Raw genomic sequence first — 26,250 nt, 5'->3', positions numbered from 1 at the left:
CAATGTGAGAGGAGAATTTTCATTTCTAAATAGAGATGTCATGATCTCAGCATCCGATGTGGTGGCCTTGTATGGACCAAAACAGTCAACAATGTAACCATCGCATGATACAATCAAAAATGGTTTCAGTAGATTTCTATACTTATGCAATGAGTAAGTATCACTTTGAAACATGTAATTTGAGGTTTTGTTTATACATACAGTAGTGTGCGAATTAATGTGAACACGTGTTAAAATTTTTAAAAATTAGTATTTATTCGTTAAAACAAAGAAATTTAAAAAAGAGAATATAATTTGAATGGGGTTAGTAAGAAATATGTCCTCCTTTGGCTTTAATGACTTCTGCAACGCGTTTTGGCATAGAATCAACCAGATTTTTACATGTTTCTGATATTTGCTGGTCTCGAAACCACACTGGAATTTTATAATCACTAGGGTTTACAGGGATGATGTCATAGTACTGGTACATAGATGAGGTCATAGGTTGTTGCCCCCTACGGTATGTAGGTTAGGCTTCAGGTTCCAGATGTTTATACTTAGGTACTATTACAACCTCAGTTACCATATATAAAATTATATCATATTAGGGTCATGTTACAATATTATTCTTAGAACTAATTTATCTTATACCTATTACAATACATTCTACGTAGTAATTTTAGAAGCCATCATGAAATAAAAACAACAATTATGCCTTAGCAATTTTAATTAAATTCAATTTTTTACCCTAAATGTTCAAAGTTCCTATCTCTGACCATAATGCACCATCTGCACCGCCTAATAAAATTCGCGCGTAATCGGTGGAATGCACCTCTGTTATTTTGAATCTGTAACTTAGCAAACTCGAGTTTTTGTAGTAGTTCTTGTTCGGTGTTATTCTCTCCTTGATACACCATTTCTTTAAAATAGCCCCAAACAAAGTCTATGGGGTTAAGGTCGGACGACCGGGGTGGCCATGTAATAGGTCCACCTCGACCAATCCACCGGTTAGGGAAGCGCTCGTTCAAATGTCCTCGAACTACTCTATCGTAATGAGGCGGGGCGCCGTCTTGTTGCAACCACATTTTTGCCATTCTATCTTCAGGAATCTCAGCTTCGTTCAGTATTTGGTTCAAATTATTTTGTAAAAAATGCAAATACTCAGCACCATTCAGCCTTGGTGGCATTTCATGCAGTACAAGCTGCGGGTCAGTTATTCCACCCCACATGTTTACAATCATGTTCACAATTATTTAAATCCTTAATTAAATTAATGTTCTGTCTTCTTAATATTATTATGTTATTAGATTTAAAAACTGTGTACTTTCTCAAAGTTTTCTTAAGTTTTTTGACAACCTTATTTATTTTTAAATATTTTTTTAATTTTGCTGTGAGTATTACTTGTAATTTTATTCTGTACTAAAGTATCATTGGTCAAGTCAATTGTTATCATTGGCTGATTACAAGAACCGGACGCACTACCAACAAGCTCATCGTACAGGCTGCAGGTGTTCGCAGACCGTTCACTGGACTTTGCAGACTCCAACTGTGTGATGGTGTTGTGGGCTCTGCTTAGCTCATGTTCCAGCTCAGAGATCCTTCTTAATGCCAGTTCATGTGTGTCACTGCACTCTTGCATGTTTGACACAAGTTGATATAGGTGTTGATTTTGGTCGAGTAAATCCATATGTTCTATATGTAATTCAGCCAACTGGTTCTTAAGTTCAGTGTTCTTGTCTACAATAACCTTAACTTCTACCTCGCTATCATCCCGTTCTTGTAGCAGCTGTTTACACAGGTTTTTGCTAGTTTTCAATTCTTTCAACGTAGCCCTCAACTTTTCCTCAAATGCAGCTCTACGGGTAACCATGATGAATAGCTAACCCTGAGGCACCCTGGAATGTGAGAAGAGACAGCTAAGTGAAGGAAGAAAAAGAAAGTCAGAAGTAAAGTTTATAAACAAAGGATAGGAGAAATGTAATTAGCCGCGTACTGACCTAGCGCACAGGCTCGCGCGGCAGCCTCGGTGTCCGGATCGCGAGCGATGGCTCCCTCGGCAGCCTCAGTAGTTTTGTTCAATTTACACGAGGCCGCCTCGCGAGGCAGGCTGAGCCATCATAAGTCCGAGAGTATTCGTAATGGACAGTCGTGTATTTTCAGCTGCAGCTATTTTCCTAGCTGCTTATTGTTTAAAGAAACGAAAACAGTCACGTATCAAGAAAAAACCTAGACGCTTCTGGATTAGAAAAATTTATGAGCTTCGCCACCAATATGGAAATAGATTACTTGGAGATTTAGTATATGATCAGACTGTACATAATTTTACACGAATGTCCGTACGAGAGTTCGAAAATTTGTGCTCATTGTTGTCTGATAAAATCAAAAAGTGCGATACAAAATACAGAGAAGCAATCACTGTGAAGGAACGAGTTTTAATAACTTTAAGATTTTTAGCAACCGGAGATTCTTATAGCAGCTTGCAATATTTATTTCGAGTATCGAAGCAGAGTATCTCAAGAATAGTTCCAGAAGTTTGTGACGCTATTATTGAAGCCTTAAGTGATTATGTAAAGGTAAATAAAAATAATTTGACAAATTTAAAATTCAATTGTTTATTTTAATTACAATTCAGTGATAGTTTCGAATCCAACATTGGCATCTGGTGATGGTGTAATGGCATGAGAAGACGTAGCGGTATGTGATGCTGATGATGAAGTGCCAGATGAGTCCATTGTAGAGGAATTACTGTACTGCTGTGTATAGTATCCTGTATTAATTTGTTGTTGCGCGTATTTCCCTATATCGGCTTCAAAAATTATATTATTGATAGCGTTCTTAACGGCGCACATAGGGGTATTTTGCACTTTTAGCCGGGCGAAACTAGTAAAAACAAACTTTCACATAAAAGAAAAAAATTCTACTTGTTAGCCAGCCAGGTAACTACTGAACGAAATCTGAGCTTTTTTGGACTCCTGCCCACACGCCAGCTACCCACAAATCTGTCAGAACTTGATCGTTGTCACATGCACTCACATCAGTTACTGACTGCATTAAAAACGTGCCGTGTTTGATACCTCAGAGTTTTTTATTGTGAGTTAGATAGCCAAAACTACTATGGATTATCATAATACAGGTAAGAACAGTTTTATTTGTTATGATTTACTAATGTTTACGTGTAATTTTAAGATACAAAATCAATTTTTGAAGTTCAACAGTTTTTAACGTTTTTTTGTATGAATTCTACTATTCTCAGGGATTAAAGTTATCCTTCCGAGTGTTTCCGGGTAACGATTTCTGTTGTAACGTATTACAAAATCTGTCAGGTGATAGATATTACACACATTGGGTGCTACTTTTTGCTACTTTGCTTGAAAATAATGGTTAATGGTTTTTAGCTAACATCAGCAGAAAAGTCTAAGTTTTGTCGAAAGTAGCAAAAAGTAGCACCCAATGTGTGTAATATCTATCACTTGACAGATTTTGTAATACGTTACAACAGAAATCGTTACCCGGAAACACTCGGAAGGACAACTTTAATCCCTGAGAATAGTAGAATTCATACAAAAAAACGTTTAAAAATGTTGAACTTCAAAAATTGATTTTGAATCTTAAAAATACACGTAACCATTAGTAAATCATAACAAATAAAACTGTTCTTACCTGTATTACGATAATCCATAGTAGTTTTGGTTATCTAACTCACAATAAAAAAACTCTGAGGTATCAAACACGGCACGTTTTTAATGTAGTCAGTAACTGACGTGAGTGCATGTGACAACGATCAAGTTCTGACAGATTTGTGGGTAGCTGGCGTGTGGGTAGGAGTCCAAAAAAGCTCAGATTTCGTTCAGTAGTTACCTGGCTGGCTAACAAGTAGATTTTTTTTATTTTATGTGAAAGTTTGTTTTTACTAGTTTCGCCCGGCTAAAAATGCAAAATACCCCTATGTGCGGCGTTAGCACACTGACGCCGTAAACCGCGATAGCGAACAGGAAAAAGCGGTAAACAAGCGAAATTTAAGCGGTCGTTTTCACACCGCATTTCAGTATCGCATTTTCCTATTCATTTTAGTGCAACATGTCGTTTGAGTCAGACTGGTTTCTTTCTGAATCTGAAGAAGAAGAACTATTACTTCTTGTATCGACATTAAGAAAAAGACGAAGAATATGGGTTCATGAAATTAATCAAAAAAGAAAGAAGCTTGGAGAAAATAAATTATGCAAAGAACTACAGCAGCATAGTGATCGTTTTTTCACTTATTTTAGAATGTCGCCTGAAACTTTTGATTACTTGCACAACCAACTTCAGCCATATATCCAGAAGAAAAATACAAACTTCAGGGAAAGTATATCCTCAAAGGAAAGATTGGCAATATGTTTAAGGTAAGTTTATTTATTTATTAAAAAAATACAATTTAGATTAGTATGTAGTAGATAATTCGCACACATGTTTCATTACTCGTTCCAATTAGCAAAACAACTTTGAGCACTCAAGTAATTATTTTCCTTATTATCATTTCTTTGGTCTGATGGTTGAATCATGATGTACTTTTGAGTACTTTTTTCATCAGTTATGATTTGTGATGTGTGTTGATCACTGATTTCAGATGATTGTAAAATGATGATATTAGGTGTTCGTATATTATTATGGGTGTTGACACCTGATGTGGACGGCTGATTGAGGTCACGATTTTCTGTTTGGCTTTGCGTGTTTGAAAGTGTATTATGATAGTTGACGCCTGATGTGGATGGTTGACGGACGTTACGATTGCTGTGATTGCTAAGATCATCGAGAGTAATACTTTCTGGAGTCGAAACATAGGTACTGTTGCTAGAGTTTGGTCTATTGTCACTTGTTATTTCTTTTAATTCATACTCGGTTATTAATTTCATGACTTGTAATTTAATAATGGCTTGGTTGTTCAAAGAAAGTTTCTTGACACTGTCAGCAAAACCTAAAAATGTCATATCAAGCCTGTCACACAATACATTAACTAGATTTTGACCTGTATTTGGAGTAGATGATTTTGCAATCTTCCTCTTTTCTAAATAATTAATAATTTTATCGGATGGATCTAAGTTTCGGCGTCTTCTTCTTCGATATAGATCGCTTCCTGTCTCTGAAATATTGCTTACTGACCCATCATCCTGTGCTTCTTGTTGTGTCTCATTTCCGATTATAGGTTCTACTCGTTCTTCTATATCCGTTGGATTTTGAAGTAAATTTTCAATCTTATTATTTTCCGCTGCTTGCAGTTTTGGAGGGCTAGTATTTAAAGTGCTCTCAGTAGATCGTAAATTTGTTGTAGAATCCACATAACTCATGTGTTCAGCCCACACCCAATTAGCATATTTCTTTGCAGCTTGCCCACTAAATGTTAGTTGAGACTGTTTGTACTTCTTGTAAGTATCACGCAGATTTTTCCATTTTGCTTTTAGTGATTTCACTGAAACAAAATTAGGAGACACATGTAGATTATGCAGATTTAACAAATCTCACACAGCGTAATACATTCTGTATTTCATTTTTCAGATTTTTGGCTACGGGCGATACTTTTACTACTATTTCATCTTCATACCGAATGGGTATAAGCACCGTTTCAAGTATAGTTTCTGAAGTTTGTGAAGCTATTTGGAAAGTATTGCAGCCAATATACATTCCAGTACCAACTCTACAGACATGGGAGCAAATATCAGAAGGATTTTATACAATATGGGGCTTTCCAAACTGCCTTGGGAGTATTGATGGAAAACATATAACTATCAAGTCTCCACCTAACAGTGGATCGATGTTTTATTGCTACAAAAATAAATTTTCTATCGTTCTTCTGGCGCTAGTTGATGCACATTATAAGTTCATTTATATAGATGTTGGATCATATGGCAAGGATTCAGATAGTACAATTTTTGAAAATTCAACACTCTACAAACTTGTAAAAGGAAGGAAAATGGAATTGCCTGCATCTAAACCTTTACCAGGTTGTGAAAACCCTACACCACACGTGTTCATCGGCGATGGAGGTTTTAGATTGGAAACTTTTCTAATGAGACCGTTTACTAGAGAATCAATAATAAATGATCCTGATAAAAAAAAATTTAATCGTGCATTAAGTAGAGCTAGAGTTGTCGTGGAATGTGCATTCGGAATATTGGCCCAGAAGTTTCGTATATTTTTGAGACCCTTTGAAACTGATATAAACAATACCGTAAAAGTCGTCAAAGCAGCAGCATGTCTACACAATTATTTACAAGATATGGAAAGTGCCTATGTGTATGAAAACCAAAATTCTACTAATCCTTTGGGAGCATTTGTATCCATACAACCAAACAGACATAGGGCAAATAATGAAGCGTTTGATGTTAGACAAAATTTTGTGAATTATTTTAAAAGCTAGTTTCTGTAATTAAATGGAATGCATTGTACACATCTACATTTTTTAAAACATCCTTTAAGATTATTCCAAACGGACCCCATGGCTCTGACCCAGTAAGGAGTCCTTATGAGGAGTCCGTCAGAATTCAAAATACCTAATTTCATGCTCATCCACCCTACCGAAAGTTGTATGGGGTCGGTAGGGATGAAAACATCCTATCTGCCCCTACATCTTAATAACCATTTATTTAATTTTTTTTCTTTCTTGAACGCGTAACTTTGCATTAATTTGTATTAAACCGCAGTTAAGGGCCAGGTAAACGTTCAAACTTGTTTGTCAAACTTTACGTTTTCTTCAAACAACCGCGTACACGATCAAACCAAGGAACAAAATGATTTTCATTAAACGCTTCAAACACGTAGATCAACGTAGATTGTTTGACAAACACTTCAAACACAGCCGCACACTCTCAAAAAAATTGATAAACACGTAAAATTTGACAAACACGTTTGATCGTTTACCGGGCACTTTAGGTTAAATTCAACTCACCATCCAAGCCGGTACTTCCCTCGATTTTTCGCCACGCCACTTCTTTTTTATACGAATTCTTGTAATCAGGATGTCCCATAAGGTATAATTCGGGATAACCTCGAATTTCATTAATAATTCTTTCAGTTTCTACCTCCGTCATCTTGTATCGTCGCGATATTCTGTCGAAAAAGACAAATCGCGTCGTTTCTCTCCCAGCGGCGAAACTAAAATGGCGGTACAGCGGCGTCCGTGTGAAACAAGTATCGCGAGGTACAACGATACCACACAAACTAAGATGCAATTATAGGAAGTCATAGGCGATAGAGCGAGATGTAACATAACGCGATACGTTTCGAAGTGTGGGACAGACTTACCGCAGTTTCGCTATCGCGGTTCGCGGCGTCAGTGTGCTAAAGGCATAACATACGCTAATGTGTGCGGATCATATTTTCTTAGCTCGTTGGCTATGTGTCTTCCAAATGAAGAGTATGGATCGGTGATGTCGATCGAAGACTTTTGCAAGCATTCAAGGGCTTCTGCGAGCATGATATCTGCCGAATCTTCCTGTGGCTGCGTTTTCTTTGGATTATGTCGTTTTTTTTTACGAGCAGGTTCTGATGGTGAAGGCATGCTAGCTTCCGAGGCTAGGTCTTGTAGTTGTGGTGGTGGCGCTTCCTCGATGCTAGCCTCCGGCAATTGCGACTTGGTCGGAGCGTTTTCAGTCTCTGTGTGTCTCTCTACGTCAGAAGTTTGTGAAGATTCCGGTATTGCCTCCTGAAAACATAATTTTAATTAATAGATCAATTTGTGGTGCAGTGTGAATGTGTATATAATTTGGCAGGACCCTACGTTTAATCCGATTGGAAGCTAAAGTTAAACGTCCGTAGTATTTAATACTTTCAAGTACCTTAGTAGCGATATCTTAAATATTTTTCTAGAAGGATTCTCCATTGCTTGAACGTCTTCGGACTACCACTAAAAGAGGCCAAATATGGAGTGGTGTATAGTACCCAATACAACCACTCATAGGGGCCAAATACGTTTAGTCTGAATACTTTCAAACAGCGGAGGGTCCTGTCATGCTGAGTACTCTATAATTTTTTTACAGATCCCATCTACAGAAGAAGAGTGGCTTGCTATATCAAATGAATTTGAAAATAAATGGAATTTTCCCCACGCTATTGGAGCGATGGATGGAAAACATGTTATGTTGCAGGCACCGATTAACAGTGGCACTGATTATGATAATTACAAACAATTTCCAAGCATCGTGCTTTTTGGATTAGTTGATGCTAGCTACAATTTTTTGTATGTAAATGTTGGTAGCAAAGGGCGAATCTCTGATGGTGGTGTTTTTAAAAACACAACGTTGTATAAAAAGCTAGAAAAGAAAGAATTGAACGTGCCTAAAGAGAAGATATTGGAAATACCATATGTAACAAAAGTTCCTTATTTTATTTTATCTGATAAAGCCTTTGCACTCAACGAATATACCATGAAACCATTTGAGGGCAACCCAGAAAATGGTTCTAAAGAAAGAATATTTAATTATCGCCTTAGCCGAGCTCGGCGTGTCGTTGAGAATGCATTTGGAATATTAAGTGCCATATTTCGCGTTTTTAGAAAACCTATCTTACTAGAGCCAAATAAAGCAACAAAGGTAGTCTTAGCAGCTGTATATTTGTACAACTACATCCGAAAAAATACTTCAACTAATCTTATTTCACCGGAATTGTTTGACAGAGAACTTGATGGCGCAATGATTCCTGGCCAATGGAGAAATGAAATAAATGAAGTTACATTCGCACCAATTGCAGCGTGTCCAAGGCGTAGTTCTAATAACGCAAAAGAAATACGGTTGCACTTGGCAGAACATTTTATAACTAATGGTTCTATACCATTTCAAAATCATTATGCATAGTTAAAAATTCTTACAGTCGGCATCGTTTCCCGAGTGTCACCAGTTTCATTTTTATCCTTAAGAAAATGGAAATAAGGATATCCAAACCACTTTGAATTATAAACATCTGCAGCGCCTGAAACAGAACAAAAATAAAATTTATATTTCCAAAATTTAAAATATTTTAATTGTATAAATACATTTCCTTAAAGGACAATGCTAATCTTTGTATGGAAGTTGGGCTCAAGTGTTGCCCACAGTAACTGCATAGTGTATTATGTTCCATAGGCTTATATTAGGTCCCAGACCAAAGCATTTCGAAATCTATCCCGGGAGTCCTGAGAAAAACTGGTTTGACTCTTATTCAATATTACATAAAAATAAGCTTACGAACTCTTAACTATTCCACTTTTGTTACCTTAATTGAAATGAATTATATTCATTGACAAATACGAGGTATTGTACACGACTACTTTTTGTTAACCGACTTCCAAAAATGGAGGAGGTTCTTAATTCATTTGTATTCTTTTTACGTTTGTACGTGCATAACTCCGTCGTTTACCAATCGATTTCAACAATTATTTTATTGTTTGTAAGGGCTTACTTCCTCAATGGTTCATTTGTCATCCGGCCCAGGGTCTGGTGATGGAACCTCTAAAAAAATCGGGAGCGACTCTCGAAAAATTGTAGACACATATCGAGTAAAACCTTGTCATTCGGGTATATGTGTCAGACACCACAAAACTGTAAAGGTTAAGATCTGACCTGACAATGGAGACGACAGAGAGACGAGGGAACTCCTCAACGGTATCTACTAACTACCTCATGTTCGAGCTTATTTTATTCCTCTTGATAAGATTTTTCTAGAAGATAGCTTATTGCGCAGGCACCTTGTAGATTTAAACCGTAAATTCAAAAATATTGCGGTAATTGCCTTTTTTTTTCAGAAAATCATTGTCAGTTCTTATTAGAATCCAACGCTTTTAGAATTTATTTGAAAATCACAGTAAAAAAAACCCATTCCAACATTTTCCAGCACTGGATCCTGACAGCGAGATCCTAAGACTTATTTGGCAGAAAAGTCTTATCAGATTAATCTCTCGGGACCCCTGGGACCGATTTCAAAAATATTTTGATTTCATGTTTAGAGTGAAGTAAAGAATCTATTTCAATCACTCCCACTACTGGGCAAATGGCACAGGCTTTGTGAAGCGATTGTTCATGTGGAATATAAGAACCGGTTTTTCACCCGGACCCCAGGGACCGATTTCAAAAATATTTTAATTTCATGTTAAAAGTGAAGTAAAGAATTTACTTTAACCACTCCCACTACTGGGCAAATGCCAAAGACTTTGTTAAGTGACTATCTAAGGAGAACATTTGAACCGGTTTTTCTCGGGACCCCTGGGACCGATTATAAAAATATTTTAATTTCATGTTAAGAGTGAAGTAAGGAACCTATTTCAATCACTCCCACTACTGGGCAAATGCCAAAGACTTTGTTAAGTGACTATCTAAGGAGAACATTTGAACCGGTTTTTCTCGGGACCCCTGGGACCGATTATAAAAATATTTTAATTTCATGTTAAGAGTGAAGTAAGGAACCTATTTCAATCACTCCCACTACTGGGCAAATGCCAAAGACTTTGTTAAGTGACTATCTAAGGAGAACATTTGAACCGGTTTTTCTCAGGACCCCTGGGACCGATTTTAAAAATATTTTAATTTCATGTTAAGAGTGAAGTAAGGAACCTATTTCAATCACTCCCACTACTGGGCAAATGACATAGGCGTTGTAAAGCGACAGTTCATGTGGAATATTAGAACCGGTTTTTCTCCGGACCCCAGGGACCGATTTCAAAAATATTTGGATTTCATGTTAAGAGTGTAGTAAAGAACCTATTTTGACCACTCCCACTACTGGGCAAATGCCAAAGACTTTGTTAAGTGAATATCTAAGGAGAACATTTGAACCGGTTTTTCTCGGGACCCCTGGGACCGATTTCAAAAATATTTTAATTTCGTGTTAAGAGTGAAGTAAAGAACCAATTCCAAACACTCCTACTACTAGGCAAATGGCTCAGGCCTTGTCAAGTGACTCTTCATGGAGAATATTTGAACTGGTTTTCCTCGGGACCCCAGGGAGCGATTTCAAAAATATTTGCATTACGTGTTCAGAGTGCACTAAGGAACCCTCTGGAACTACTCCCACTGCTGGGCAAACTATGAGCCCAGACCCTGGCATTGTCCTTTAAATCCAAACTTCCAAACTAATATTATAAATGCGAAAGTAACTCTGTCTGTCTGTCTTTGCTTCACGCCTAAACTACTGAACCGATTTGTGTGAAATTTGGTACAGACATAGTTTGGAACTTGAGAAAGGACATAGGATAGTTTTTATTACAAAAATAAAATAAAATTTATTCCGGACATACAGCGCCATCTATTGGTCAAGAGTGCCGATTCTTGACCAATAGATGGCGCTGTATGTCCGGAATAAATTTTATTTCAATCAATTCAGTCACTATTCGACGCGAACGAAGTCGCGGGCAAAAGCTAGTAATATATAACAAGTAATTATTTTATCAAATAATTTGTAAGTTCATATTTTTAAGTATAAAAATGCATACCTGAACCTGCTATACGACTTTTTTTCTCCCTGCTTTTCTCTCGACGATAAGAACCACACAAGGACACCATTTTGTTTTTCACTTCCTTGACAGGCATATTAATTTGAGCAGATATTTGCCGCCAACTGTCTTCCCGCTGATTTTTGTTTAAATATTTTGGATCTTTGGGGTCCCAAAGCGCATTGTACGTGCTGTACAGTTGTATTAAGCGAATGGACTCCTCCTGACTGCCCATGATATCAAAATAACAGAAGACAAACACGGCAAGAGACAAAACTTGAAGCAGCTTCGCGCGCGAGCCAAAACACATCCGTCCCCACCTAACGCACAGCGCTCACTGAGGCACCTTTGAGCGCGTTAAGTTTACCGACAACAGATGGCTCGGGGCCGAGCCGTGCTCGGTCGAGCAAACGCGCGCCCGAGGCAGGCCGAGGCACGTCCACACCAGCCGAGGCATTTGGCTCGCGAGGCTGCCGCGCGAGCCTGTGCGCTAGGTGGGTACGCGGCTATTAACATTAATACAGAGTTGAAGATTCTAAAGCTAATTATTAGGAAAAGAGTATTCTGTATTATTTGATCAAGATTTAGGTAAATTATGTACCTATTAGGTAGAGAAACAAAAAAAAAAAGTTGTTGAGGGTATATTTTTTCCCAATGTATCATTTGAAAATTGAAGTATTTTTAAAGTATTTCTACACAAAATTTAATTTGTAATAAATTGTTGATAAGCGCCCCTAAGACGACCCACTGACCGCATATGACCATGTAGAGTCCTGAAGGCTTTGGCGTCGTATTCATGTATCCATTCTGACCGGCTCGGGATAATGGCTTTATCTGAAATTATATTGTATCTATACGATTATTGAATTCAAAGTTCTTCAGTAATGCAACCCCCTCGAAATCTTGTGACCACTTGTGCGGTGCTGTTTCACCCCACTCATTGGCATGCAAACATGCTAGGACTTGAGGGTTTGTGGCACGAGACTCATAAAAAAATAATAATCATCACATTTCTCCGTTTGTTCATTTTTTTTTCTTTCGCATTCAGTAACTTAACTCTTTTTGTAAATATTTTCTGTCGCGTGTTGTTTAATTAAATTCAATAAATCACATTTTCTTAAAGACGTATCAAATTCAACATTGTGTCTTTGCAGCCAGGTCTGCATGATGGCTTTTGTGGATGTCATTGTAGGCTTTTTCTCGTCTTGTACCGAGTGGTATGCGGCATTATCCATAACTATAACTGACCTTGGCAGATTTGGCAATAGCTTTTCTTTAGTCCATTTGCTGAAGTTTACAAAATTCATATCGCTATGATAATCTCCGGTTTTGCTTTTTGATTAAAAATTAAAAGAGCTCCATCGATAAATCCGGCTTGTCCACCAGCATGTACAATAATTAAACGTGGCCCTTTGCCAATATGCGACAGCACCCCTCGTTCTTCATTGGATTGCCAACACGCCGGTACATTTAATGACGAATTGACATGTTTCATCGAGACAACACAAAAGAATCTACCTATTCTACGCCACCCACACAGTGACACAACACACACACACGCGCATTTGTATCAATTATATCATCTAAATATAGCTTACTCGCGCCGGCTTTAACCGGGCTTTCAAATACTATCTCCATCACTTTCGCACCTATAGCGATGTGCCGTATACGAGTTCGCGGCTGCGCGAGTCTACAAATCGCTCAGTATGGCAAATTAAAGCCGTGCATGCGTATGACGTTGGCGTGAGTCGTGAGCTTGTCAATGCTGCAGTATTGTCGTTTTAGCTATTTTATATTTATTTGTGTGAGATGTGACAGATTCATTAGATTTTTTTTAGTCAAATAGTCTATTAAATATTTAAGTCCATTAAATATCGTAAAAATTAACAAAAACGCGATATCATTCTGGCTAGATTTTTAAAATTCGTAAATGACAACACTGCAATCTGGTTAAGTTTTTGACAGCCGAGCGCAATTCACTTCACTTTAGTTAGTTTCATTTGTTTGAGTGGAAAAGTTGTTTCTGTTTACAATTTTTTGTGTATATTCTTAGGTTTTCTCAGTGAAATCATTGTTTTGGTCTTACAATGGAGGCAATTGTACCTTGTGAAGATTTAAAATGCGCCCAAGTTTTGATTGGCGAAGATAAGTTAAAAATTTTAAACATTGCTCAGAAAAAACAGTTAATTTCTTCATTAAAACCGACGCCAGATCTGTGTATTTCTCAGACTAGTTATATAAACGAAAATTTTATAGATCAGTGTATAAAACTAGTTGGATTGTTGGATGCTTGCACAGTAATAAGTTGTATTGTTGGTGCTGCATATTTTTTTCCAATGAAAAATTCCGTTTGGGATAAATCTGGTTATAATGATTTAAATAACGTATCTAGCGCCATTAAAAGGCACGCAAATTCCCATAAACACCTGTGTGCAATGGTTTCTTTCAGTAATTTTGGTAAACAACGAATTGAGACATCTATATCACGCCAGTTATCTGAGGAAATTTAACAACCGTAGTGTATTTTATTGGACATGCGTTGTTTTGAAACCCTAGGCACGCCACTGTCAATAAGTATACAGTAGGCGACGAGGGTAGAGGTTTTACAATAAATAAGGATAAGTTGGATGCTTCTTCCCCCAACACTTCCGAACCTTGCTCATTACTCTCAGCAATTATATCAAAATTTAGGATAGCTTCAGATATATCTGGCGTTTCCTTCACAAAATTATTATTGTGTTGATAATTGCAGAAAACTTCTTGATTTATGGCGTTTTCGGGGCTAATTTTTTTCCAAAATTCGAATAACTTTTTATAAGTTGGATCTCCCATCCATTGGCCTCCCGAATCTTTAAAACTTTTTAACGTTGGTGACAATCTAGCCTCGAAATCATGTTTAAATTTTTCTACATGTGATGTGGATATATGATTGTCTTCTGTATGCTTTAAATTTGCCAACAGTTTACAATAGTTTGTTTTTGATGCACAGTTATGCCAAGCTTAAACGCACTGATTTTGTAAAGAACTATTTTGAATTCTGAATTCATGCACAACAGTCCTGCAGCACATGTGATATGTGAGATGTGTGACCATCCAAAAACAAAACTAAGCGTTTAAGTGCTGACCGTGACGTTAGCACGGCGCTATATATAGTAGTCATGTGCAACTATAAAAAGAGAAACAATTTTAAACATCATTTATTTTTTAGAAATCAAATGACATGCAACATTAAATGAGGAAGAATCGCAATCTCTATTAGCACCGAAAAGACGTACAATAGGTAGGTATTCTTGTCAAGACTAAACGAAGATATTTTTCCTTACGGTCAGTTTTCAGGAACGATCTTTAAAGTTCATGCTCTATTAACTGTATTCAGTATTCTAGAAGTAAAACAAGACGGCGATAACTTTAATGAAGCATTAACTTTAAATATCGTTCTAGCAGCCGACTGTTTATGTATTAGATTAAATTAAAAATAATAATCACATTGTATCCAACTCTTAGCTGATCCGAAGAAGAAATATTATTATGTTCATAATATAGGTATCCCTATATATAAATCGGCGGTAGCCCATATGCTCGCGTGATGAAACATGATAATTTTAAGAAACATCGTGGTTGCACTTCGCAGCACAAACTGTGATTGACTGAACATCAATTATAATTGTACAATGACTACAAACTTTAACAAAATACAAAACACTGTGCTGGACAAGCTTTTAAAAACTCATGGTTGACTGTTTCCAAAATTTTCTTTTACTATTTTAAGCCCATGCTTTTGGTGTCCCATATCCTTAAACATTCGGTTTGCCACCGATGCACGGGATTTCACATAATTAATTATATTAATGTGAGGATAATTTAAGCTCTGCTTTTCTGAATTGTATTCTTTAAATTGAATAAATAAAAGTTCTACTGACCAATTTTCGCTAGTTAATAAAATGTTAAGACAGCTTATGTGCAGGTACTATCAAGTCTTTTTATTAAAAATCCACAAACATTATGCACATGCCTGAGCTTTACCATTTGTTGATTCAGCATTACATATATTTTCAATTTCTTCAGAAAAATTTGAGGAGTATGAAATATTCTGTAATGTTGTCGATATTGCATCATTTGTGCATATATTTGTGGATTTGGTCAATAAATCTTTATAAATATCAATTATACTTTCACAGTAATCGCTTTCGCAGTTTCCAGTGCTTAGGTAAGCTAGGTTGCTCAAGACAGAAGTTTTTAAGGCTGCAACAAATTGTCCAGCTGTAGGGTTGTAATTTACACCGCAATTACTCCGCTGTAGTCTGCGGGTGGCAAGACTTTGAATATTTGCATGTTTATCACGGAGTTTATTCCACAAAAGTTCGACTGCGTTCAGAGTCCACACCCATCCTTCTTTTGAAAGTGGTGTGCGTGTGCAGCCTATGAATTTTAATGAATTAAAAAAATAATTTCATTTCTTTAAATAACTGGAGATGAGGTGTGGTTTGTTTAAAATTTGTCGCATGTATTTTCCCACGGCGCGGCGCAAATCTGAGGAGTCGCTGTTGACAGATTCAAATAGCATGTCCATTTTAGCTATTAGACCTGCAGTTACAGCTGCTTCTGAAGTCAGTACGCCTGAAAATGGAAGTAAAAATGTATTCAAACAATGTCTTTATTGATTAATGAATATTAAAATTAAAAAAAACAGCGTTTTGTTGATAGATTGAAATAAAATTATTAAAACATTATTTCTATACCTTCTGAAATTTTTGCCATCATCCCAGCAGCAACTGTATGGCTCAAGGTTTGTGCCGCCAATTTCACCTTCATATTTTTCTTGCTGTTTGGATTGAGGTGTTCTAATTTTAAACCTGGAGCAAATACAAAATTGGGGTTCTGATTGTCCAGACCATAAAAAGTTTTTATATGGCTCCATTTTGCAACACCTAAAATAAACTAGTTCATTTTATAAGGAAATGAAATGTGTAGATATTTATCATTATAATGTGAACACTTCTTATAATATTCTTAGTTCTTACCTATTCCACTTTTGTTCTTTGATGTTATTTCTGTAGTGCACTGGATATTGTATTTCAGAAATAAAGAAGACGGATCACAATCCATACAAAATTGCCCCACGTCCTATAACAATGTGACGTATCTCAAAAAAAAGATAAAAATGTTAAAAAAAATATGGCATACTCTCCAATTCATTTTTTTTACACCTTCATACGAAAAAAATGCTTTAAAAATTGTTCAGGCGCTGTTATGAAAACGTCGTTCATAGAACTATTATTGGACTATTTTATTAAATTGTTTTTTTGTTTGATAGAGTATACCTCACAGGTGGTCCCATAATCATCAGGTCAGGATCTGATGATGGAAACCCTGAGAAATTCAGGGCAACTTTTGAAAGTTGTAGGCATGCGAAGAATAAAAACTTGACTATAAGGTGTATGTCTTATAACAATATGCAACAGTGAAGATTTGGAGCTGACCTGATGATGGAAACGAAAGAAGGTCGAGGGAACTCGACAACTGAATATGTGAACTACCTCGTGTTTGGGCTTATATTATTTGTATTGAATAGACCTTTGCAACAGTGAAGGTTTGGAGCTGATCCGATGATGAAGACCAGAGAAGGTCGGGGGGACTCGACAACAAAATATGTAAACTACCTCAGAAGTCGGTGTCTAATGGATGTACCTAAGTTTATATCCCCACCGACTTCTTCCTATTTTTGGCTTTTCAGTGACAAGCACAGTTGTCACTATCCGCATAAATGGAAAGTTCTCATCAATACGAATAATATAAGCCCAAACACGAGGTAGTTCACATATTCAGTTGTCGAGTTCCCTCGCTCTTCTCTGGTCTCCATCATCAGATCAGATCCAAATCTTCACTGTTGCAAAGGTCTATTCAATACAAATAATACAAGCCCAAACACGAGGTAGTTCACATATTCAGTTGTCGAGTTCCCTCGACCTTCTTTCGTTTCCATCATCAGGTCAGCTCCAAATCTTCACTGTTGCATATTGTTATAAGACATACACCTTATAGTCAAGTTTTTATTCTTCGCATGCCTACAACTTTCAAAAGTTGCCCTGAATTTCTCAGGGTTTCCATCATCAGATCCTGACCTGATGATTATGGGACCACCTGTGAGGTATACTCTATCAAACAAAAAATTAATTTAATAAAATAGTCCATTAATAGTTCTATGAACGACGTTTTCATAACAGCGCCTGAACAATTTTTAAAGCATTTTTTTCGTATGAAGGTGTAAAAAAAATGAATTGGAGAGTATGCCATATTTTTTTAAACATTTTTATCTTTTTTTTGAGATACGTCACATTGTTATAGGACGTGGGGCAATTTTGATCCATCTTCTTTCTGAAACACTTTAGCAGATGAGGCGGGTCATACATAGTGATAATGTCTATATCATCAATAGTAATGGAGGGCTTTTCACAAGTGGCACCTAAGATGGATAAAGCTCGTCGATTTACCCCATCCATGTCGCAAGCCGTTGCCGCTATGCTAAGACCCGCCTCACGACATTCACGTACTATCTGAAAAAATAAAATAAAATTCAGTATCTAAAAGAATTCTTTAACGTTATATATTACAAATTACTTTTTCTAAATATTAATTATAATATTTCAGTGTGCACAGTACTTGAGAAAGATAACAGTAGAATAGAGTTCTGTGTTTTATATATGTAGCTGTAAAATTATATATTTTGGATTGCTTTGATAACTGTTAGGTATGACGGAGCAGGGAGACACGTACGTGTATTCAAACGGCGAGTCAGTGACATACTGATTTATTGAACGAACATCTCTGTCGCACGCGCGCCAACACACACAGGTGTTGTACACTCACATATACAACAATCCCTTTCCCACAAAATCCCTTAATCAAAAAAATGGCTTATAATTAACAGGCCTAACGCGGCGTTTGGATCTTTGCTTTTGCTGGTCAGGTTCTAAAACATTCTCACTACTTTCCACTGTGTCAGGTGGTGCTGGTGGGTCGAGATTCATTAATCTAGGATGATCTGGTGTAGACTGCGACTGTGAGGCTAATGGCACAACACTAGTACCTTCCCTTTCTCCAATATGAGCCTCTTCCGCAGATGTTGGTGATTGTGGGCCTACGGGAACTATAGTCTCTCCCGATGCGCCTGTTGGTTCCGGCTGCGGCAATAAGCTGCTGTCGTCTGTTTCTATGTCCGAGTGCCAATCATTTGTTTTGTTTGGTACCTCATCATCGCCTTCAGCTCGAAACCGTCTGATCTGGTCGATGTGTCGAATAACCCTGCAGTTTAGTTCCGATATATACACCGAATACATGACATTCCCAATCTCTTCCTTAATTATGCCTTGAACCCAACAATATTTGTCGTTTCCTAAAAATCGCTTAATCCAAACAACCCCATTTATCTTAAATTTTGGTCTTTTCCTTCCTCCCTTATGATTACTCTGTAAGGACTGATTTTTCCTTATGGTCAACGAAAGATCAGTGGATGTCGAAGCGACTTGCAAGGGATTAATCAAGTCCAAACGTGAACGCAAAGGTCGACCATACAACACTTCCGCCGGAGATTTACCTGTGGTACTATTTTTGGAGTTTCTATAATCAAATAAAAACTTAGCAATTTTTTCTTGAAGAGGTATTTTAGTGTTACCTTGCAAAATTATGGTTTTTAAACCTTTCTTTATTATTTTTACGGAACTTTCGGCTTGGCCGTTACTTGACGGATGATATGCCGGCGATAATACATGTTGAATACCGTTTATATTGCAAAAATTTACAAACTCCCTAGACGTGAAGGAAGTGTCATTGTCCGTCACCAACGTGTGCGGCACCCCTGTTCTAGACATAAAATCACATAATTTACTTATGACGGTTTTTGATCCATATGATGTTGTACTAACAGTGTAACATTCGACCCACTTGGAAAATGCATCAACTATAACTAAAAACATCTGGTTATGAAACGGTCCAAGAAAATCCAAATGAATTCTATAGAATGCATGCGGCGTATACGGCCACGGCGAGGGAGGCGCGCGGGGAGGCGCGGGTCGCAGTTGCGCGCACACGCTACACGCGGCTGCCAACCGCTCGAGCGCCGCGTCGATTCCCGGAAACCACAATCTTTCGCGCGCGATTGCCTTCATTTTTACTACCCCGAAGTGTGAACCGTGTAATTCTCCGTATATTTTCTCTCTGTGAATGAGGAATGACTACCTTTTGACCACGCATTAAGCATTCATTTTCTAACGCCAATTGAAACCTAACATCAAAATATGGTCGCAATTCGGGGTCATGAATTTTGCGTGGCCATCCTTTCAACACATAATTCTTAACTTTTTTTAAAATCTCGTCGCGGGCAGTCTCACGTTGTAATTCACATAAGGTGATGGGTAAACTTCCTTCAATGACAAAATTAACGTAGGCAGCGCGCTCGTCACAGTCTCGATCCTCCCCCCGCGCTTCGTCCCGCGACCGATTCTCATTCATTAACGACGCTCGTGATAAAAAATCTGCACTGTTATCACCGAAAATAACGCGTAGCGTTGTAACCTATTAGCTGATACCTCAGGGATGCCACGATGCGGGCCAAAAATTGTTATCAATGGTTTATGGTCCGTACGTAGTATGAATGGTGTAGTACGACCATATAGGTACTGGTGAAACTTTCTTACACCATAAATTATTGCCGTTGCCTCTTTCTGCAACTGTGAATAATTTTTTTCCGCTGCTGTGAGCGTCCTTGAAGCAAATGCGATAGGCCTCTCGCGGTCGTCAGCACGTGATCGCTGAGATAAAATGGCACCTAACCCTTGCGGCGATGCATCTACAGTGAGCAACAATTTAGCGTTCGGATCAAAATGCGCTAACAGCTGATCGGAACCCAGTAGTTCCTTGATTTGTTTGAACGCCTCGTCGTGAACTGGAGTCCACTCCCATTTTTTATTTTTATGTAATAATTCATACAATGAGCTCAGAACCGACGACGCGTTTGGTACGAAACTCCTATAGTAATTAACTAGACCTAAAAATGATTGTAACTGCGTACTATTCGTCGGCGTTTGAGCTTTTAAAATAGCCTGAACTTTATCTGGTGATTTGCGAATACCATTTTTATCAATAATATGACCGAGGTAGCAAATTTCGTTTTTGAAATATTCGCATTTATCCTGCTGAACAGTTAACCCTGCATCCTCCAAGCGTTTCAACACTAAAGTTAACCTGTTTATGTGCTCGTTAACATTACTCCCTGTTATTAAGATATCATCTAAAAATATTATTACCCCATCAAGTCCGGCAAGTACACATTCCATTGCCCGTTGAAAAATTGCTGGAGCACTCGCCAGACCAAACACTAACCTAGTGTATTTGAAAAGACCGCGATGCGTGTTGATACATGTTAGGGCCTGTGAGTCCTCTGTCAGTAGAAATTGGTTGTAAGCTCGTGAAAGGTCAAGTTTGGTGAACTGCTCACCACCGTGTAGTCTAGAAAATAATTCATCGATAGATGGTAACGGGTATTTTTCGATAATTAATTGCTTATTAATAGTTACAGAGTAATCTGCACAGATCCTAACACCGCCATCTTTCTTTAATACTGGCACTATGGGAGAGGCACATTCCGAATATTCTACAGGTTCTAATATACCAAGATCTACAAGACGATTGAGCTCCGCATCGATCTTTTCCCTTATGGCGAAAGCGACAGGTCTTGCTTTAAAAAATATCGGCTTCGCGTCTGGTTTTAATTTTAAAGATACTTTATTTTTATTGAAACAACCTAATCTATTTGAAAATAATTTTGGGAACTGCGAAATAATATCAGTAATTGTCTGATTCTGTGATTTATTCATGTAATTAACGGGCGTCGCCGGGGCAAATTCTATGTTAAATGTATGTAGAAATTCCCGACCTAGGAGCGGCGGGCCGCCGCCACACACTACGTAGAACTTTAGATCATGTATGCTATCTGTATACGACACGTTTAAATGAATAAATCCTAAAGTTTTCATTTTACTTCCCGTGTAACTAAATAAATTGTTATCAGTGTCGGTCAATGGCAATTCCTTGAAATACGATCGGTAGGTATTGTCTGATATTACGTTAACGGCTGAACCACTATCTATCTCAAACTCCAAAAATACACCATTTACGTTCACGAATTCTGACATTGGTCTACCTTTTACGCATTTAATGTTAAGTACCGCCAACTTACCATCGTCTCCGACATCCACATTATCTTCCGTGACGTAATTTACTTTTGAGTTAGACGCACACATTCTACTTAAATGACCTTTGCGGTTACACTTTTTGCACTTGTAACTTTTAAAACGGCACTGATTGACCTTATGATTGGTATACCCGCACACACTGCACTTTTCATTCTTGGAGATACTGAACACGCCTTCAGGCCCCGCGCTGCCGGTGGCCGCGGCGGCGACCGCGTGGCTCGCCCCGGCGCTTCCGCTCAACAATTGCGTGGTAGTTGCTGCTTTGCGCGCTGCGCACACGTTTTCAGCCAACTCTACGGCCTTCCCCAGCGTCAGTTCCTGCAGATCCTTCGCGAACAACTTTTCACGTTCGTGACCCGCTGCCATTCCCATCACAAATTTGTCGAGAAGGGCCTCTTCCAAATTCTTGAAACCGCAATGTGCCGCCAATCCTCTTATCCTCGCTGCCCACTGAGTATGACTCTCACCTGGGCGCTGCGTGGCTGAATAAAAGTGGTATCGCTCCGCGAAACCAAGCCGTTTAGGGGTGAAATGGCGGTCCAGCAAAGTGATGATACTATCATATTCCACCGCCTCGATCTTCTGCGGCAACGCCAGGTCACTCGCTAGTTTGTAGCTGGACTCACTCAAAACACTTAATAATATTGCCTTGCGTTTTACCTTCGCTTTGTCAGACGTATCATTTATATCGTTAACAATAAACCATTGAGTGAGCCGTGCCTTGTAGGTGTCCCAGTCGTTAGTCAGGTGGTCAAAGTTGGTTATTGAACCAAACCCTCCGTTAGCAAACATTTTTTAATATGTTTATTTTGTCCTCGTCGCCACTGTTAGGTATGACGGAGCAGGGAGACACGTACGTGTATTCAAACGGCGAGTCAGTGACATACTGATTTATTGAACGAACGTCTCTGTCGCACGCGCGCCAACACACACAGGTGTTGTACACTCACATATACAACAATAACATTACCTCTTCTATCAATACTGCTAGACGGTCTGCTGTTACATACTCGCTGGATAAGTAGTAAGCCACAGGCTGCTTAATCTTTCTTCTAATGCCAGCTATCACGAACACTAGAGCACGTGTTGCTAATTGTGGCGATCTGCCTTGAAAGCCATGGTCTTGGAATCCTTCTAATGTGTCTGTCCTTCGGTTATACATTATATTTTTTTTAATTGACATTTCATCAAACATGAGAATGTATTCATTGTCAAATGCACTTTGAAGTTCTACTGTTTTTTTTAATACAGTGAAAATACATTTATTGACTCCTACTTCGAAGGAGAGTTTGCTCAAAAGACAATTTAAAGTAGATTGAGCTGGTAGACAAAACAATCTTCTCATCAGTCTATAACAAGTTGGTGATCTTTTGTATAGTCTCAGCGCTGTTATTTTTTCTTCCTTTGTTTTTTTTTAAGGTTTTATCTGTGCCTTGCAGCAACAAGGAAAATGTAAGAGTCAATTTTTTCATTAGTTTATCAACTGACTCGATTTTACTTATTTCTTTCAGGATAACCTTATTTTTCATTTTTTTTATTCTATTTCTTAATTGGCAAATATGTTTTAAATGTTTTCTGCATTTTGACAACAGATATTTTTTTGGAGTTTTATTTTGCCTTACATTTGTTGGTATCTGAGGAGTGTTAATTTCACTCAGCACTTTATTTTCTTCAAGCAACACATGTGAAGTCCCAGGTAGAGGTTCAAGTATTGATTTTTTAGAGGTTGGTTTTGGCTCAGAATAACAGTTGGTTATATCTTTCAACACTTGCACCTGACAATATAAATAAAAAAAAAATCACAGACTTCAGGATTCATTTGGCTACGTCTAGTTTTGGGAGCAGCACGTAAGCTTGCAATGTAGGGGTCTGATGTTATTAATTATCGATTTATTAAGTCTGTGTTCGTGTCCACTCTTGAAGTTTTTTGCGTAAAAAGTTCCCTAAATTTTCTGTTGTCCTTATTTCTAGCCTCTTGTGCTTCTTCCGAAAGTTGGCCGATTGGAAGGACACAAGAAGTAATTATGTCTTTTCCGTGAAAGAGTATTTTGTGGACGCTAACGGGCATCGGGTACCATGAGTAGTCTTTTATATATGTCTCTCGTTTGCTTAACAAATTATATAAAATATAAATGTGAAATCCGCTATTTATGCATTCTAAGATGACATGGAAGCGCTTAATATTAACTCAACTATTGCTCAACATTAACACCTGTTATTACAGCTGACTTTTCAGAATTTCTGAAGAACTTACGCGCTGTGTTACCATCATTGGTATTTCCAGTTTGTTGTTTAGGCATATCTACTAATAAGCCCAACTCACCCCTGAACTTTTCTTGTATTTGTTTCTTTTTCTCGGCAACTTTTTTTTTATTCTCAGCTCCTCGAGCCTGCCACGATTTTATATCAAGTCGATACGAAATGTGCAATATGCATTCAAAAAATCGAATCCATGAATGTAGAGGTGATCGGCCCAAAGAAAGATGATTGCTATTTACCGGCTTTTCTAAGATGCGGCTTACATTATTCATGTCCTTTGGCTTTGCACCACATAAATAGCAAGTCTGTGTAGAAGCACATGATGCTACGGCATTACATATTTTGCCATCAATCATGCAAAATATCAATGTTGGCTTAACCAAGACCTCAATGTCGTTTACAATAATTTTAGTAGGTGAGAGTGAAGTTACTTGTTCCTTAATTTTATTCACCTCCGTTGTTATAACATTCACGGTTTCCTTGGCAAACACGAACTTGATGGGACGACAATATCTGGTCGAAGCAGGTGAAAGGGTTACACAGCTACAATAATAATGCCGTATGGAATCCAATCCTGCAGCTTCTTCTCCATACATTATGTATGTGTAATAGGTTCTTGACCTGACGTGGCGTGACTGTATCCGCCCTCGTAACAGTGTTATGTTTGGCTCTGTAATATTATATCGCTCCAATCCTGCGGGGGTGGTGCATCGTCTCGATAAATATCTATGATGTATATCTATACATATAATAAATCTGTAGAAAAGTAATTTTTGTACATTGAAGAAACTGACAAAAAAAATAGCCAGCATGTTGAAGGATAACTAACAGAACCCATTTCCATCATTTTTGTCATTTTTGTCTGTTTGTCTGTTTATCTGTTTGTTTGTTCGGGATTCACGTAAAATCTACGAATTAAATGCAGACAATGCTTATATACAAAAATTCTACGTAACTTGGGGTATTACTTAGTTTTTGTTTCATCGAAATCGATTCACTCTATCAAAAGATATGATTAATTTTGTGAATTCAAGATGTAAAATATTACGACACGCAATCTATTTGTCAAAACTGTACATTTGAATGTTGTACTTATATTAGTTGATCGGCCTATTATTAATCTTTACACAGAAAATCACACCTTTATAAGTAACTTCGGAAGAAAAAAAAAATATGAAAATTTTGTTTAGCCAAGGTTAAAGTAGCTCCATCTGTGGTAAATAAAATAAATCAAATTTGTCAAAGGCGCGAGGTGGTAAATGACAATATTACCATACATTCTTTATAGAGGATTATTATTTCAACAGATGGAGTTGTGTATTTTCCGTAATTCACCATATTTTAACACGTAGTGTAATTTTTCGATAGACATTTCAATAGTGTTTGTCACTTTGCCGTGCCACATCAAAATCCAACTATAATTATTACCTTGATGAAAAGAAAATTAATAGTTCTCAGCCAAATTTAAAACGGTGCCATCTAAATTATTTTTTGAACATTATGTCAAAAATGATGACTTTAGTGGAACAATTAATTATCATTTAAAGTTACAGATGGAGTTCATATCAGGATTTTTTCATAAACATAGTTTAGCTTATCTTCCACTAATGTGGTGGCCTTAAAACAAATTACTTTGAGTGAGTAGTATTAAGTAGACCTTAATTATTTTTTCTGATGCAAAATATGTAAACTTAATACTAGAAGAAATGAGGATCTATCTCTCGCAAGCGCTGCGAAGCGTGAGGAAGGTAATGTAGGATTCTGTAGCTTTAAAAACAAGCCCAGATACAAAGTGCAGATAAGAAATGGGAGCTCTCTCTATTTAATACCATACACACGTAAAATGCTTTATGCGTCTGAAAACGTACAAATTACGCGCCGCATACCAGAGACATGCTTACTTTCAACTTCTGATCGCAAATACACTGTTCACGATTACGAACAGTCTCAGTAAGACCCGAGCCAAGTCTAAAAACCCTAAAAAACACCTTTTATATAAAACTACGTTTGATGTCATTTAATCACAAAGACAGAATTGTTCTCTGTTGCAAATCCTATCCACCTATATCCTATCCTAATCCAGAATGCATTGCAGGTGTGCATTGCACAAAAACCAATGGTATCCTATTCGAGAAGTCAAAAGAGTTGACCTGCCAACGTCAGCTTCTGCGCTAAGCAAGTGTTCTTAATAGTACCGTCAGAATTACATTCATCGTTGAATGAGGTGAATAAATTTTAAGAAACCACAATAACAGTAGGAGCCAAAGCGTACCTATTATCGCTTCATAGAGCTCTGATTGGCCCCAGGTGACCAAGTCAGGTCTGATT

General features: G+C 37.6%; 3 protein-coding genes, 1 long non-coding RNA gene and 1 pseudogene across 5 annotated transcripts; 2 read left to right on the top strand and 3 right to left on the bottom strand.

The window, feature by feature from the left end:
* The first annotated feature begins 1,990 nt into the window (after positions 1 to 1,990).
* LOC124641247 lies at positions 1,991 to 8,956 on the top strand. 2 transcript variants are annotated; one of them, XM_047179289.1, is made up of 3 exons: positions 1,991 to 2,552; positions 7,992 to 8,543; positions 8,627 to 8,956. In XM_047179289.1, exons 1-3 carry the CDS (start codon positions 2,118 to 2,120, stop codon positions 8,633 to 8,635), a joined length of 996 nt encoding a protein of 331 aa, XP_047035245.1. In that variant the 5' UTR covers positions 1,991 to 2,117; the 3' UTR covers positions 8,636 to 8,956. The 2 variants fall into 2 exon arrangements, with proteins under 2 accessions (XP_047035245.1, XP_047035243.1); XM_047179287.1 differs by having other exon boundaries at positions 7,992 to 8,956.
* On the top strand, positions 3,950 to 6,401 carry LOC124641261 (protein ALP1-like). The gene is made up of 2 exons (XM_047179304.1): positions 3,950 to 4,361; positions 5,512 to 6,401. Exons 1-2 carry the CDS (start codon positions 4,057 to 4,059, stop codon positions 6,371 to 6,373), a joined length of 1,167 nt encoding a protein of 388 aa, XP_047035260.1. The 5' UTR covers positions 3,950 to 4,056; the 3' UTR covers positions 6,374 to 6,401.
* On the bottom strand, positions 4,352 to 7,285 carry LOC124641256. The gene is made up of 2 exons (XM_047179297.1): positions 6,902 to 7,285; positions 4,352 to 5,425 (listed from the first exon to the last, which is right to left on the bottom strand). Exons 1-2 carry the CDS (start codon positions 7,041 to 7,043, stop codon positions 4,434 to 4,436), a joined length of 1,134 nt encoding a protein of 377 aa, XP_047035253.1. The 5' UTR covers positions 7,044 to 7,285; the 3' UTR covers positions 4,352 to 4,433.
* Positions 8,294 to 11,899, bottom strand: LOC124641290. The gene is made up of 2 exons (XR_006985659.1): positions 11,414 to 11,899; positions 8,294 to 8,919 (listed from the first exon to the last, which is right to left on the bottom strand). It is a non-coding gene; the product is annotated as an uncharacterized LOC124641290 (long non-coding RNA).
* Positions 11,900 to 18,315: 6,416 nt separating this feature from the next.
* Positions 18,316 to 22,550, bottom strand: LOC124641451 (annotated as a pseudogene).
* Between the last annotated feature and the right edge of the window lie 3,700 nt (positions 22,551 to 26,250).

This window comes from Helicoverpa zea, chromosome 22 (genome assembly GCF_022581195.2).
Source record: "Helicoverpa zea isolate HzStark_Cry1AcR chromosome 22, ilHelZeax1.1, whole genome shotgun sequence".
In the NCBI taxonomy this organism is placed as follows: Eukaryota; Metazoa; Arthropoda; class Insecta; order Lepidoptera; family Noctuidae; genus Helicoverpa; species Helicoverpa zea.
Note: the sequence above shows the minus strand (reverse complement) of the source record. Positions and strands in the feature narration are given on the sequence as shown.